The sequence below is a fragment of the Arachis duranensis genome, chromosome 1 (assembly GCF_000817695.3).
Source record: "Arachis duranensis cultivar V14167 chromosome 1, aradu.V14167.gnm2.J7QH, whole genome shotgun sequence".
NCBI classification, from domain to species: domain Eukaryota; kingdom Viridiplantae; phylum Streptophyta; class Magnoliopsida; order Fabales; family Fabaceae; genus Arachis; species Arachis duranensis.
The window spans coordinates 94,992,397-95,008,579 of record NC_029772.3 but is presented as its reverse complement, the minus strand read 5'-3'; the positions used below and the strand labels follow the sequence as shown (position 1 = coordinate 95,008,579).

Below are 16,183 nucleotides of genomic sequence, written 5' to 3'. Positions count from 1 at the left end.
GTTCCAATCTCAGCAAACTCCTCCTCTATAACTCCACTCTCCTGTTTTCACCATCAAACCACATCAACTTTCAATGAATCAATAATCAGATCCAAGGAATACAATGAATTGAACAAGTACCTGAAACCTGCAGATGTAGTAGTCGTTGCCATAAACAGCTCTCAAGGTTTGGAGGGGCTTTCGCATGGGGTGTCTGGGAGTGAAGGCAACGCTCAAGTTAACAAGAGCCTTCACTCTCTCAGGCCGATACATGCAGAGGCTCCAAGCAGTCAAGGCTCCCCAGTCATGTCCAACCACAAACACCTTCTCCTCCTCTCCGGCTACTGCATCCAGCAGCCCGATGAGGTCTCCCACGATGTGGAGGCTCGTGTAGGCGCTCGGGCTGCTGGGTGCATCGCTGTCCCCGAAGCCGCGGAGGTCGGGGGCCACGCAGCGGTACCCTCGGGATGCAAAGAAGGCTATCTGGTGGCGCCACGAGTACCATAGGTCTGGGAAGCCATGGATGAATAGGATGAGAGGCCCTTCACCCTTCTCAGCTATGTGCATGTTTATGCCATTCACTTTCACCGTACGGTGCTCTATCCCATCCTCCATTATTGTTGACTGTCTCTTTCTTTCTTTATGATTGTATGTGCGTGTGGTCTTAAGCTTGTAATAAGAAGATATATAATATACTTTGCGTCATGACTATACAGTGCAAAATACTAGATTCTTTGCTTTAGAAATTAGATAAGGATGTTGATGCTTTGATCTGCTTTGTATGTTTGGTAAATATTTTTTGAGTTTGCTTGACCTTCCTTGTTATTATAACTGATTATAATATCAATTTCTAGCGTGTCGCTTCTGCTTTGTGGCTTTTTAATTTAATTTATAGGTTGGATGTTATGTGATTACGTGAAGCACGTTTCCATTTTGTTTTTTCTGCCCCTTAGCATTTGACTCGCATTGCTTTCTAGACTCCGATTTTTTTTTTGTGCAAAATTAGCATTTTTTGTTTTTTCTACTCAGATTTTTTAGTAAGCTGGAAGTCTAATGACTAATTTCTTGGATACTGCAGAGTTAAAGTGAGCGATCCTCCCAAACAAACAAGTTTTATTTCCATTCTCCAGTAAATATCGAATTTGAAAAAGATGATTAAGAGACACAGATCCTATCCATCTGTGCCAACTTGCTTCTAGACTCAGATTTTTAATCATATACTTAAGCGTGTTTCACTTTCATCGCTACTGCAATGACTGTATAAATCATTAGAAGAGGAAATGCAATACCAGGAGCGGCCCAGTTAAGTTAAGCCTGTAGTGCCCAGCCCAGTTGCCCACCAAAATTTGTTGCTTCAGCTTGGCCTTGTGCTCGTATTGCATTGCCTCTTTTAGGAAGCCCAGCCCCAAAACATAAAAGAAAGCAAAAATGTTACAATCTCCAGGGAACTTGAACCAAAAAATAGAAAAATCTCCAGGGAAGGTAACAGTGTTTTGCAAGGCACAATGGCACATGCAGAGCCCTTTCTCGATTTCAAAAGAAAAATGACTTTGTTATTGTACAATCCTCTCTAATCGCTAATCTGAATATCATCACCACTTTCTAATATTTGTCTTTTGCATGGTACTATTCATTCATCTGTAAGGTCCACCTTTTTTTAAAAAAAATTACCTTACTACTGGTTGTTTTTGGAGTTCTACTACACATAAAATTAAGAGTAAATCACACAAACAAATTAAATGAAGATCAATATTACACAAATATCTTAAAATAAATTAGCTTATATGCATATTCTAAAGTAATTATATATAAATCGAATTAATTAAATTCGATTAATATTTTTTCAATGTAATCCATTCGATTTACTATTAAACAACACATATATAATAAATTGAATCAGCTTTATTCGATTTACTATTGATACAGATTATTCACATTTTCTACTTTTAAGTTAATGTTTACTTATTCTATGTTAACTTTAAAACATAAATATCAAGTTGATTTGATTTATATGTAAATAGCGTAAATCAAATCAAATTAATTTGATTTACATAAATATGTAAATAAAACAGATGTGTAATTAAATTGTATTTAGGACATTTGCATAATTTTAAATCTCAAATCTCAAACGGTTTATTAATGTGAATTATCTTAAAATTAAGGTAGATATTTACATGAAAATATTATCTTTATATAAAAATATTTATATGAAAGTATCTTTATAAATTTAAAAGATTTTAAATCAAAACTCTTCTACAACAAAAATATTTATAAATTAATATTTTAATCATTCTAAAATTAAGATAATAAAACTCAAAAACAATGAATACAATAAATTCAAAAGTGATTAAAATATTACTTACTTACTTTATCAAGATTTTCACTTTTAGAAAAAAAATTTCCAAAGGTTTTGTTAAGAAATTTTGTTTCCCACCTTGTTTCAGTTGCCAGCTTTTGTCCCCACAGGCACAGCCCACAAATATATATTGCTTTATTGCTTCACATGAATGCTATTTACCACCTTGACAGAATGACAGTGGCACTGCCCACTACCATTGTCACTTGATGCTTTATTTTTGCAGAGTTTTGACCGGTCCTTAATATTAATACTCTACTGCTATTGCTACCATGCAGATATACTGATTAATGATTATGTGCTCTTATTGATTATTTCTTACTAATGCAGAAATACTACTATATTCAAACAACACAAGAAGAAATTTCTCTTATTATTGCAAAGAAAAACACCTAAACATTTCTGGCTTTAAACCGCACGCATGATCCCTTTTCCAAGTTCCCAAGTGAAAAAGGAAATAGTGATAGATAATTCAGATAACCAAAAAAAGAAAAAAAGACATTCACGACAAATTAAAAATCCAAACTTTGCCATGTTTATTCAAGTGACCAAGTAAACTGGCAAGGCAGAGGTAGACATCCTCTGCTGCTCCATGTTAAGCTCCCTGAGACCCGGATAGGGTACACCAACGTGACCCACACCCTTGGCCGTCGGCGTCAAGGTTCCGGCGCCAGCGAGTGGACCAGAACATGGACGTGCGGTGGTTCGGTAGGGGGAGGTGGTGGGTCCGGTTCTGGTGTGGGTGAAGTAGACGGGGCCAGAGATGGAGGCCCTGGAAGGTTGATGGGGTTGCTGCTGAAGGCCTTGGTGGTGACGGTGACGGTGACGGTGGGTCCACTTCCATTTGAACAAGTTCTTCCACCATGGCTTCTTCGTGGTAGAAATGGAATGGAGTTCGTTTGGAATGTCAGGCTTGTGAAGCTTGAAGCGTATGGAGTCTATGGATCTTTCTGGGTGCCTCTTGTGCTTCATGGCTTCTTCCAATACCTGCTTTTAATAATAATAATAATAATCAATAAAAATAATAATAGAAAATGGAAACAAAAAGAATAAAGAGACCTGAAAATAGTTGAGTTGAGGGTCGAAGCCGTAGTCACTGAAGTGCTGGGGGTCTGGCATGGGAAATATTGGGGATTTAGTGGTCATTGTGAAGGGTTTGTGGTAGATTTGTAATTAGAGGCAGAAATTGAAGGGAAAAAGTTAGGTTGAAATCACTTGTTCTTCATTCGTGTGTAGTAGTGACTAGTGAGAAAGGGAGAAATGGTGTTTGTTGTTTTATTTTGGGTTTCGGTTTCGATTTGGGGCTCAAGGGTGAAAGGCAGTTGGGGTTGTTGCCTTCTTGGTAAATCCACTAAATGCGTTTCGTGTTTCATATCTTTTATATTCCCAATGTCATTGCTAACCCAAAAGACTTATTAAAATTTATTATTAAAATTAGTTAGCAATGTAAAATATATATTAAAATATAAAAAAATATGGAGAGCTAATAAATATAGCGTATAATGTGTATAATATGAATAAAATTAAAATTAACATCAAATGATAATTAAGTTAATTAATTATTAATAATTTTTAACTTAAAATTCAAAATAAATAAGAATTTATAGTTACGTATACTATAAAAACAATTTCCTTCTCCTTCATGTGATGTGAATTCTTTTTCGTCCACTCTCTTCTCTTCTCATTGGTAAAAGTTTCGACAGCAACATTAGTTATCGCCGCCGGCAGGGACGGACATAAGGGGGCGAGTGGCGGTCTCGGCCCCCCCAACTTTTTTTAAGAGTAATAAGTTATTATGTATAATTTAATTTTTTTTAAAAAAATATTTAGTATTTAGTCTAGTATAAATAAAAATTCAGTCAAATTTAAATATTAATAATTTTTAATATCTAAAAAGTAAGTAACAATATTAAAGAAATCTGAAAAAGATATTATTACTAATATTTTTTAATTAAATAAAAAATTTCAAATATCATAGAGTGAATTCTTTTTCTTCTTGTAGCAGTCTTTTTTTATTCATTTGGTATTAATTCTCTCTGTTTCAACTGCTACAATTAAGAGATCTTTTTCAACTATGAATATTGTGAAAAATAACTTAGAAACAAAATAAAAGATGAATTTCTTGATAATTTTCTTTTAATTATATTGAAAAGAAAATTACTGAAAAATTTTATACAAATTCTATTATCGGTGAATTTTATGATATGAAGAATCGACCATTTCGTTAGTAAAAAGTATACACATATTTCTTTTTACTTTAAAATATATTCTCTGTCAATATATTTTTGTAATACATCTTATATTATATAATTTTTTTACATAATTTTTAATATTATATGTGTTATTGGCCCCCCCATAATATCATTTCTGGATCCGTCCCTGGCCGCCGGAGCATCGGACCACGCCGCTAACGTACGAGCAGCACCGTCGCGCACTTTGCGTCACATCACTCACTAGAAACATCTCAAGGCGTCGGCCGTGCGGCTCCCTCCCGCAGCCGGCGTGTTTCATCATCACTTCATTTTTATCCGTCACAAACAAATGGATAGAAGCAGCTTGCCGTATCATACGTAAATCACTCCTCACAACCACGTTAGTGGAGAACAATAATAATTAGGATTAGTAATTAAACATGTCACTTTCTTTGCATAAAAGCTTCTATAATACAGAACAAAATTTGAAAAATCTGTTTAAGTGGCTACATTATTTATAAATCACTATTAAGATTTTCATAATTTTAATTTTTCCAATAAGCTTAATCTTTTTCATAACTTTTAATAATTAAAATAACCATCTAGCTACTTAATGAAATAAACATCCAACATTTATTAATTATATATACTTAAACTAACCATTCTCGTAAGAATTACAATAATTATCTGTCAACCTATTGAACTGAACATCCATCAATAGGCACGTAAGAGAAAAGCATGGGTGAGAAAGGCATGGTACGGCTGTGGGCTACAAGGTGTCACATTGTTAAAATTTAAAATTTAAAATTAGGAGATTAAAATTTAAAATTTGATGTTTATTTTATCATATATTTTGGGGGGTTTGGTAGTGGTCTAGTGGATAGGAAATTGTTAAAATTTAAAAATGGGAGTAAAAGTTTTTAGTTATTAGAGTTTAAGAAGTGTTTTTTATTTTCTAATCCATTGTGAGCCAATAAATCATCCTATTGTACACATTGTCAAGATTTTTCATTGTCTCTCTAGTGGAGTTTAAATATAAAATATATATTAAAAATACATTAAAATATATATATTTATATATAAATAAATAATAATGATAAAAAATAAAAGTTTCATGAAAAAAAAAATAAGAATTGATTAAATTACTAAAAGATAATATAGGTTGTATTAAATTTGACAAGTTAAAATTGATCAAATTATAAAAAATATAGTCAAAATTTATGACTAAAATTTATCACAATTATATTATTATATATTGGTATTTATATTAAAGTTTTTGGTTCACGATTGAATCTGTTCAACTAACTTGTCTGATTTAGTTTTCAAAACTATGAGTAAAACAAGTTCTTAACTTCTTGTGCTATAACCTTGTTAGATATTAGATGGAGTTGTTAAAAATGACTATCAGTGATTAAGAAAATGAGTATATTCAAATTTATAAATAAATATCATATGTAATGATATCATTCAAGTGAAGTTCCTAAGTTAATACGAATTTAGATTGAGAGTATTTATTTATTTTTATTAGGAGAGTTAGTAAAGAGCAAAGATATATATTATTATTGTAGTTTTGTTCCTCTTTTTAGTATATTATTATGTTATTGTTAAAAGAAAATTATATTGAGATTATATTATATTGTTGTTGAGGTGTTTATGTAAGTAAAAAATCTTAGATGAATTAAATCGTGGGCGTTCATATTTTCGTTTGGTATAATAACTTGTTTAATTCAAGCCAATTATTTTAGAATTTGTAAGTTATGGAAGAATTCTCTCGCAGTTATTTATTTATCGAATCAGTTTAATTTAGTATTAATTAATAAAAAGTTGAAAAATTTTGTAAGAATAACTTTCTCACTTAAAGTGTTTGTGATGAAAATAAGAATATTTTTTTTTAGAGAAGTTGTCAAGTAAATGAGTTCTTTTTTGAGAGGCGATGAAAATCAAAAGTATTATATTCTCATGCTGATTTATTATAATCATTATAATGATCTTTCAAATCAATAGAAAATCAAAGTAGTTGGAAGATAATATCTATCCACTGAAAAACTTATAATTTTAAAGTCTTGTTGATATACAACTTTATGAAAAGGAGCTCAGGCTGCAACTTAAAAAAAAAGTTCAATTAAGGCCGTATAAAAATGATAGGGGAGAGTTTTCTTCACATGATGCCAATAAGATATGTAACACTCTATTATTTATTGTTTTATACTTAAGTCATAATTCAATTATGGTTTGGTACTACGACACAAGATTAAGATATAAATACGTATATATAGAAAGTAATATTATACTAGAAGCCTGTGAAAGGATTTAACATTCAAAAAGAAGACAATTTATCGATTGCTCACACTCGATAATGTATATATATAAGCGCGTCAGAAAAAAGGTAGATCATTAAAAACTCGAAGGAAGAATATGAGTATATATATATATATATATATGCCTTTCGAGAATTTCATTTGTACAGAAGGATTCCTTTCCTCACGCGAAAGGAAAGGTCGTCAACTCCATTTGTTAGAACAGCTTCCATTGAGTCTCTGCACCTATCCCTTTTTTATTCTCGCTTTCTTAATGTTTATTTCCTTTCCGAAAACGGGATTTGGCTCAGGATTACCCATTGTTAATTCCAGGGTTTCTCTGAATTTGAAAGTTATCACTTGGTAAGTTTCCATACCAAGGCTCAATCCAATTAAGTCCGTAGCGTCTACCAATTTCGCCATACCCCCTTTTTTTCCTTGCGATTAGAATCGCATTAAGATGTTTTCTTTTTATAATTATGTCGGAACTGTAAAACAGTTGGATAAACATAATCTATCTCTTCAAAATACATCATAAGCCTCTAAAGGCAAGTCTTCAAAACAAGTGTATAAAGAAGAGAGTCTAAAATTAAAACAGAATAAAAGGTCTTCTTCGCTGTCCTTCCAATTAAACCTCTTGCTCACGGAAAAGAGCCGGGACCAACATCTAAAAAGTAATAATTTTCGGAACGGGTGAGAACATCATTCCTTACGGGGTTCTCAGCAGGATAAAAATTTTAAATAGAGACTATGTAAAACCCAAGGTTCTGAAAATCGGACCGGATCGGCCGGTCAGACCGGTTCAACCGGGAACCGGCGACGCAAGAGGTCCGGTCCTCCCCTATAACCGCTTGGAAAAAAACCGTCCTAAAACCGGCAAACCGGCCGGTTGGGCCAGACCGGTAACCGGGCGGTTCTCTTAAAACGACGTCGTTTTTTACTTTAAAAAAAACCCGATAACACTCGTTCTCGACCCCCCTTTCTCCATTCACTCAGATTCACCTAATCACCTCATAGCTCACTCCAAGGACTCCATCATCACCGAACCGTAGCTCTAGGAACCCCGAACCGTAGCTCTAGGAACCCCGAACCGTAGCCCTCCATCATCGCCGCCGTTCAGAGGTCGTCAGCGCCGCCGCCGTCCCAAGTCCTCAGGAACCCAGTAAGTCAGCAGGTCTCTTCGTCTTCGCTGGCTTCTCGAACCAGGTGAGTGCTCCTCGTCTTCATCTTCTCTGAGCTTCTTCTTCAATTTTTTATCCATATTGTTTCAATTCTTCTTGGGTCTTGGTTTGAAGTTTGGTTCTTCTTCTTCTTTGGTCTTCAGTCTTCGTTTTTCGGACTTCAGTCTTCGTTCTTCGTTCTTTGTTCTTCAGTCTTCCTTGTATGTATGGTTCTAATTGCTGTGAAAATTCGTTCTTTGTTCTTCAATTCCTTGTATCTATGTTCTTCCTTGTATGTATGTTTGGATTGGTTGATAATGCTGGAAACTGTCTCTGTTATGTGATTTGTATCCAGAACACCTAATAGGCTAATATTGCTGTTTTAGTGTTTTGCTGTTTTGTAATTCTACCTGTTACTCTGTTTTGGTCTAGAACACCTAATATGCTGGACAATTGTAACTGTTACTCTGTTTTGGTCCAGAACACCTAATATGTTGGAAACTTACTCTATTATGTAACGGTTACTCTGTTTTAGTGTTTTGTTGTTTTGTTAATGCTGGAAACTTGTAATGTTTTGCAATATTGTTGAATGCTGTAGGCAGAATTTAGATATGGTCTTGTTAATTTCATTTCTGTTTTTAATGTTGAAAACTTATTCTGTTTTGCTGTTTTGTTAATGCTGAAAACTTACTCTTCTTGGGTCTTGGCTCCTGTTTTTAATTGCTGATGGCTCCTGCTTTAGGTTAAGAATATGGTTAATCATTGTGTTGTGGCTCCTGTTTTTAATTGCTAATGGCTCTTAACTTGTTGTTGTTCATTGTGTTGTGGGGCTATTTTTAATTTCATATCTGTTTTTCATTGTGTTGTAGTTGCTGGTTTTGCTTTGATTTGTAGTTGCTGGGTGAAGGTTTAGTGTTTTGTAATTGCTGGCTTTGTTTTCTAATTGTTGGTTTTGCTGATGGCTCCTAATTTTTTTGTTCAAATTTGCTAATGGCTTTGATGTGTAGTTGCTGGTTGTGCTGGTTTTGCTGGCTTTGTTTGTAATTGCTAGGTGAAGGTTTAGTGTTTTGAATGTCTGATATTCTGATTTATGATTTCTGAATCTGAAATTAATTAAATCATTGATTTTTTATTGTTGAAATTGTTGATTAAAATGGATTCGTTATGCTATTTTTGCCGTTTTTTAATTTTTAAGTATGATGTTTTTGAATTTTTGTTGAAATAGTTATTGATTTCAGGGTTTAGAGTGATTATTTGTTGCTGGTATTTAACTTTTGTTGCTGTTAAGTTCTGTTAAGTTGCTACATTCAAACGTGCATTAGCCCATTCATCTTCATTTGCAAATTGCAATAACAAAAAGCTTCTCATTTGATGGTCCATTAACTACCTCATTTTCTAGTACTATTCCTTTTGTCATTGCTTTAGCTGAAAAAATTGGAGGGGCTGGATGAGGAGACATTGATGCCTCGGAAGACACCACCACCATTAACATATCCTTGTTACTTGAAGGTTTCTTTAGCACAATAGTTGAAATCACAATCATAATTACATAATATATTTAAATAGTTATCCCAAAACAAAACAAAAAAAGAAACTCACAAGAACATTTTGAGGTTTTGATGATTGATAAATCTTTATGTTGATATTTAATATTTGAAATTTTTTTATACTATTTAACTTGAGTTTGTATATTAATAAGATTATATGAATTTGATTGATGACATTTAATGTAGTTTTTTTAAATTTGAAAACTATTTTAATATTTATATTATACTATAATTATATTTTAGGATGTTTATTTATAATTTATTTATTATTTTATTTTAAAATAGTTTTTTTGATTGAACCACCGGTTAGACCGATTAGACCAGTGAACTAGTGAACCAGTAACTAGAGCGATTTGATGACCGGTCCAGTTTTCCGAACCTTGGTAAAACCACATGAACCCGCTAGGCAATCCTAATCTCCAATCACACAAAGTTCAAGCCTAGGATTCTTACTAATCCGATCAAGGTAGATAAACTAAATCTCAACTATATTAGTGATCTTTAAATCTCAATTTTCTCTTATACAAGTCATCATCTTCTCTCAATATCATAGATTCCCAACTCATTTAATAATCTAATATTAAAATTTAATTTTAATATTATCAATTCATTCTCATTTTTTCCACAAACCTCAATCACCACCTTTCATCAAGAACAACCTTCAGCGTCATCAGAACTTTCAATTGTGCAAACACATACAAGACAATACAAAGAATACACAAATGGAGAGAACATGTACAGTAACTAGTTCAATTAGCATATAGCTACAATTATTCAAAAAGACAAGCCAAATATAAGATGCACACCCAAACAATACACACAAATGCAAAAGGCGTATGCCTATCTTATAGTCAATGAGCTCATTTGTTGGTTATACAGCCAAATCTGACATGTCCGGTAGCTAACCCTTGACAGTCTCTCGGTGTGTGTATCCCCAAGATCAAACTCATATTCATTGATCAATGTCCATGGAAAAAATATTCGGAAAAGTAAGTGGTCAGCCATATCTTGCGACGGAGGGTCAACAAAGTCTCAATTTTGACCGGAAGCAAGTGGGACAAAACCACAATCATTGAATATTACCCCAGAAACTCAAATACTGACTAGGTACAAGCGGGACAAAACCACAATCTTTGCATCTATCCGAGAAGCTGAAATACCGACCGGGAGCAAGCGGAACAAACCCACAATCTTTGCATCTATCCTAGAAGCTCAAATAATGACTGGGAGCAAGTGGGACAAAATCATCATCCTTGCATCTACCCCAGAAGCTCAAATACTAATCAAGCTCATTCTTATTATCCTCTCGAATCAACTCAATCTCATCATTCAATCATATAATCTCATTCTCATTATCTTCTCGAATAAACTAAAGATTTAATTACTCTGTTGGTCCCTATAGTTTGACAAAATTTTCAATTAGGTCCCTATACTTTTTTTTCTTTTAATTGGGTCCTTATACTAATTTTTTTTCAATTAGGTCCTTCTTAGTAATAATTGACTTAATTTTATAGGGACCCAATTAAAAAAAATTTAGTGCAGAGACCCAAATAAAAGGAAAAAAAGTGCAGGGACCCAATTAAAAAAATTTTGGTGCAAGGACTCAATTGAAAGGAAAAAAAGTATAGGGACCTAATTAAAAATTTTGTGAAACTATAGGGACTAACAGAGTAATTAAACCTAAACTCAATCTCATCATTCAATCATTCAATCATATCATCTCATTCTCATTATCCTCTCGAATCAACTCAGTCTCATCATTCAATCATATAATCTCATTCTCATTATCCTCTATAATCGTTATAGGATTTACAGAAGTTTAAAATGTTAAGAAAACGATTTAGAGGCATAAGATTCGTTCCAAATCATAGAAAATAGCTATTGGATCTCAAATAGGAGTTACAAAAGCGAAACAGCGGATTGGATAGGCAAAAACAGTTAAAAATCATCTGCCATCTTTGAAAAACAGGACAGTTGTGTGTACGCATGCCTCTCGTGCATACGCGCAAGTCCCCCTTTGCACGTACATGCGGAACGCGCACGAAAAATATTTAATTCTGAAAATGCGGGTTGTGCGTACGCATGTCTCGTGTGTACACACAACTCTGTTTTTGTGCATACGCATGAAACTCGCATGAAAGCATTTCTCTTCTGTTACCCCCTCATGCATATGCATGACCTCAATTTTCTACAACTTCTGCAAAATTCAATTTTGAAACCAGATTTTTAAATGTTCATAATTTTTTTGTTAAAAAATATTTTCCGTCCATTCTTCGAACTCCATAAAATAGATAAACCCAAGTTTTATCTAAAATAAGTTTCACAGAATTGAGAGGTCCAAGAGCCAAGCTATGGCCCATCAAATTTCATCAAAAATCCGTTTTTACCCAAAGATTTTTTCATAACAATTTTCACCAATTCCAATTCCAATTCAATTCAAAAAATATTCCAATACCACTTCTAATCTCCCTCAACATACATTTATTAATTTTCTACCCTTTCTAATTGTTCAATACCCATTTAATCAATTTCTCAAGATAACCTCAACATACACACTCCTACAAACAAAATCCACAAACATTCATCATCAAATATATCATTCTCCTACAATATTTCACACCAATTATCTCAACTTACCTCATAGAAAATTTCTCACCCTATCATAGTCTTCGACCCAATTTACACACATTACAATTCATACACCCAATTCTCAATCAAAGCTTCAACATACATACTCATTTTCATGCAACATAGAACCAACATACATCACAATATCCAATTGCAACAATATCATATAGCACCTCTCAATTCGTCAAAAACTCATTATTTTCACTCTCATTTTCATGTCAAAAACACATCAACCAACATAATACTCATACTAGCCATTATTCAAATACATCAACAATCAATTCTATTCAACTTATCCTAGGAGCAAGTAACCTAAGTTTTCACATAACCTTACATAATGCCTATTCAAAACTACCATCCATACCTTAATGTCGCAATTCCAAGCTTCCAAGCTTTCTTTGCCAAAATTCTACTAATTCAAGCTTCCAATTACTCAATCTAACACCATATTATACATTTTGGCACAAAATCAAAACTAGAGTTTATATAAATTGACGAACCAAGAGAGAAAAAAGTTCTTTACCTTTATCCTCTGAAATTAGTGATAGATACCACCAAGAACATAAGTTAAAAACCCTTAACATCAAAATCACTAAAAATTCTCAATATCCATACCAAAAATATGAATTTAGAATTGTTAGAGAAATTGGGACTGGGATTTTGAGTTACTCACCAAAATATTCAAATAAAATTGAATAGGAGAAGACAAGATTCGCGTGGCTGCAAACGGTGCGACAATCAGAGCTCTGTAACAAAAGTTATGATAGATTGAAGGTGAGGGTAGCTAGGGTTTTCTCTCCTCTCTTTTCTCTTCTCTCAATTTCGAATCTCTCTCATAAAATGGAGAAGGAAGTGCTGAAATGTGTGTTAAGTATGAGTGTATATATGGGAGCTTGGGCCCACTTGGACCCGGTTCACTTGTTTTAGTCCGTTGGCTCAGTTTTGAGCCAAAACCTTTAAGATAAGCATTTTAATTTGTACCCTAAATATTTTTATTTTTCCAAATTAAAAATATTGATTCTCTAATTCTTTTTCGCTCTCATTTAATTTATTCATTAGTTGTTAATTATTTATTTAGTATTTTGTAAAATTTTAGAAGATACAATAATATGGTTACTACAATATGAGAATCCCATGTTAGAAATATAAAAATACTTTATGCAGAGTTGCATGAAAAAAAATATGACCTAAAATTTGTTGAATAAAAAAGAAATCATTGTCAATCACAACAATCTCGTAGAGTCAAAAGAATTTGACATGATGTTTAATCAAGCTATGATTGTTGAAAAGAGATTGTAGCAATATATACAATCAAATAGAATAAAAAATAAGTCTTGAAAAGATACCGTAAGAACCAAGATTTAATTAATCATTTAATTAAAATAAAATAAAATAATAATTTAAATTTGCTCGAAATAAGTTCAAAATTTAGAAGTCTTAATTTAAAAATTTAGAGGGGAGATTTGAATTCAGTGGATTTTTTCGAGTGGAAAAATATTATTTTCTACTGATAATTACGTAAAAACGTGTACCAATAAATTAGCCGGCAGTATCGGATTAAGTCTGTCTGAAACTATGTGAGAGTAATAAAAACTTAAGAAAATATATAAATTTAAAAACTGAGCGTTAATTTTAAAGGTTTAGCCCAAAGTTGGGTCAAACGAACCAAAAACACTAACAGGTTGGACCAGGTCAAAGTTGGACCTAAGCCCAACATATAAATACCCAAAAACAAAGCCAATTCAGCTCATAACTCATCAAACACACTAACCTAGCAGCTGATAAGTGAGAAGAGAAGAGAGCCACCAAATATTATTCACATCCATCTTAAATCAATCATAACTCGAGTTACGGTATTCCAATTTGCGTGCTGTTTGCGGCCATACGAACCTCTTGCCGAGCTTGTCAGTTCTAACTAAGCTTTGTTGGTATGTTTTTGAGTTTTATACTCCCTTTTTCTGTCCTAAGTAAATTTCGAATTTTAAGTTTAGTTTTTGAGTGATTTTTGTAATTTGGTTGTTTAGGTGCTAACCATTAGTGAGGAATTATTGGATTTCATCTCCAATTTCTGTGGTTAAAATAAGGTTTCTCAAAAAATTTTATAGTTTGGTATATTAGGTATTGATGTTGGTGATATTGGTATGTATAACTTGATATTTGGTGACGTTTGGAAGTGGTGTTGGTGATTGAAAGCTTGTTGGATTCAAATCTTGGTGTTTTGTGCATATTAGAAATTGGCCAAGGTACGGTTTTAGTTTTTTCTACGGAAAAGTAATATTTCATGAACCTTAGGCTAGTGGACCTTATGATAAGCTTGAATTGTTGATGATGTATGATGATTATTGATGATTGTGATGATTTTGATGAATTATGATGGTGATTGTTAATGTTTGATAATAAATATTGATGATGATATTGGATATTGAACTTTGTGGTTGATATTGATATTAAATAATGGTGAATGGTGAGTTTTGATTATTGATTGAATTGATGAATAAGAATAATTATGGATTTGGATTGTTGTGATGATGATTTATGATGATGAAGTTGATAGGAATTTAAGTAGATTGGTAAGAATTAAGTGGTTTTGATAGTGAATGAATAAAAGATGGATTGAGAGTGTCTATTATGGATACTCGGACGGTTTTGAATGGTTTTGGTTTAGTGTGGTTTGAAGTTTCGGAAAAACTAGAGAACTTGTCACATCTTGTAAAACTTTATTTTTGACAAAATTTGGTGAGGCATAATTTAGCCTCCGGACTCCCATTTTTTATGAAACTTAATTTACATGAGAGTTAGGTTCGAGAGCTTTAAGACGTTCGAAGAATGGATGAAAAATATTTTGAAATGAAAAAGTTATGTGCATTTAAAGTTTTGTATAAAAATCTAATTTCTACAACTTTACAAAGATTTTCTAAGTTTGGGAATGGTTACGTACGCAGAACAGTGCACGCAACGCAGACGTTGGCCCCTGCCAAGTGATCTCACGTACGTAGGCACTAGCGTGCGTACGCAAAAGCTCATTTTTAACCCTTGCGTATGCGACTTGTAACATGCGACACGGACATTCTTCATTGTCTGGGAATCTCACGTACGCGAGCAGGGTGCTGCGTACGCGGCCCCCCAAATTTGAGCTCGTGCATACGCGGGACAGGGGCATGCATACACATGACCCCTGTTTTGCTGAATTTTTTATTTATTTTCAAGGGTTCTCTAGCTTTCCAAACTTTTTTAACTTCTATTTAAGGCTCTTAACTAGTAAATTAGACTCTAAGACTAGTAAAAATGAGTTAGTGAATTAAATGAGTGATTTTCTGTTATGAGTTTAGAAGACAGAGACTTAGATTTCTGAAGTATTGAGAACAGACTAGTTGGGTATTGTGATGGAGTATTATATTGAGGATGAACTTGAGGACTTGAGAACTGATAATGTTTAAGTAGAGTTTGGAACTTGGAGTTGAATAAGAAATTTATTGAGTACTGAAAGTGATCACTAAGAACTATTGATATATATACTGTTTTATACTGAGACTGTTAAGTCGCTATGCGCCTGGCAAGGACGGTGGTTAATCCCGCTTGTCAAGGTCGTGGCACCGGCGTAAGGACGGTGGTTAATCCCGCTTACGTTGAGATGTGGGGTTTGTGACAGAGTATCTCACTCGTATCCTTTCGAGTCACAAAAGTGAGCCGAGCACTATAACCCTAGGAAAGTGAGCCGGGCACTATATCCCTGGGGGTACCCATTTTTATTCGTGACCGAAAGGCGACATTTCTATGGAATATGTCGAGTTGGCAATTGAATCGACAATGTGATATCACAGCCAATAGGACAGGCATTTATCATGTGTATTTTTTATGTGTTTGATTGCTTTGTTACTTGCATCCTATGCCTAACTGTATAACATGTTTAATTGCTTCTTGATTTACTCGCTATATATGAATATTACTTGTGTATTACTTGTATGCAATTACTTGTGTTTTTTATTGGAATTAAGGAAGTTCGGTAAGCGGTGGCGATGGAATC

At 33.5% G+C, this 16,183-nt stretch overlaps 2 protein-coding genes across 2 annotated transcripts in view; both read right to left on the bottom strand.

Annotated features, from left to right (window-relative positions):
• Nucleotides 1-728, bottom strand: part of LOC107463352 (uncharacterized) — a 1,693-nt gene extending 965 nt beyond the window's left edge. The window contains exons 1-2 of the mRNA XM_052260563.1: nt 121-728; nt 1-41 (exon numbers count right to left, since the gene is read on the bottom strand). Of these exons, the coding sequence (XP_052116523.1) occupies nt 1-41; nt 121-594 (515 nt within the window). The 5' untranslated portion in view covers nt 595-728. The remainder of the gene's footprint in view (nt 42-120) is intronic.
• A 1,950-nt stretch (nt 729-2,678) lies between these two features.
• LOC107463379 (uncharacterized) lies at nt 2,679-3,690 on the bottom strand. The gene is made up of 2 exons (XM_016082167.3): nt 3,395-3,690; nt 2,679-3,322 (listed from the first exon to the last, which is right to left on the bottom strand). Exons 1-2 carry the CDS (start codon nt 3,479-3,481, stop codon nt 2,876-2,878), a joined length of 534 nt encoding a protein of 177 aa, XP_015937653.1. The 5' UTR covers nt 3,482-3,690; the 3' UTR covers nt 2,679-2,875.
• Between the last annotated feature and the right edge of the window lie 12,493 nt (nt 3,691-16,183).

Coding starts and splice junctions, on each gene's coding strand:
- LOC107463379 (XM_016082167.3), bottom strand. CDS start 3,481: ATGACCACTAAATCCCCAATATTTCCCATGCCAGACCCCCAGCACTTC. Junction 3,323..3,394: donor CTCAACTCAACTATTTTCAG/GTCTCTTTATTC, acceptor TATTAAAAGCAG/GTATTGGAAGAAGCCATGAA.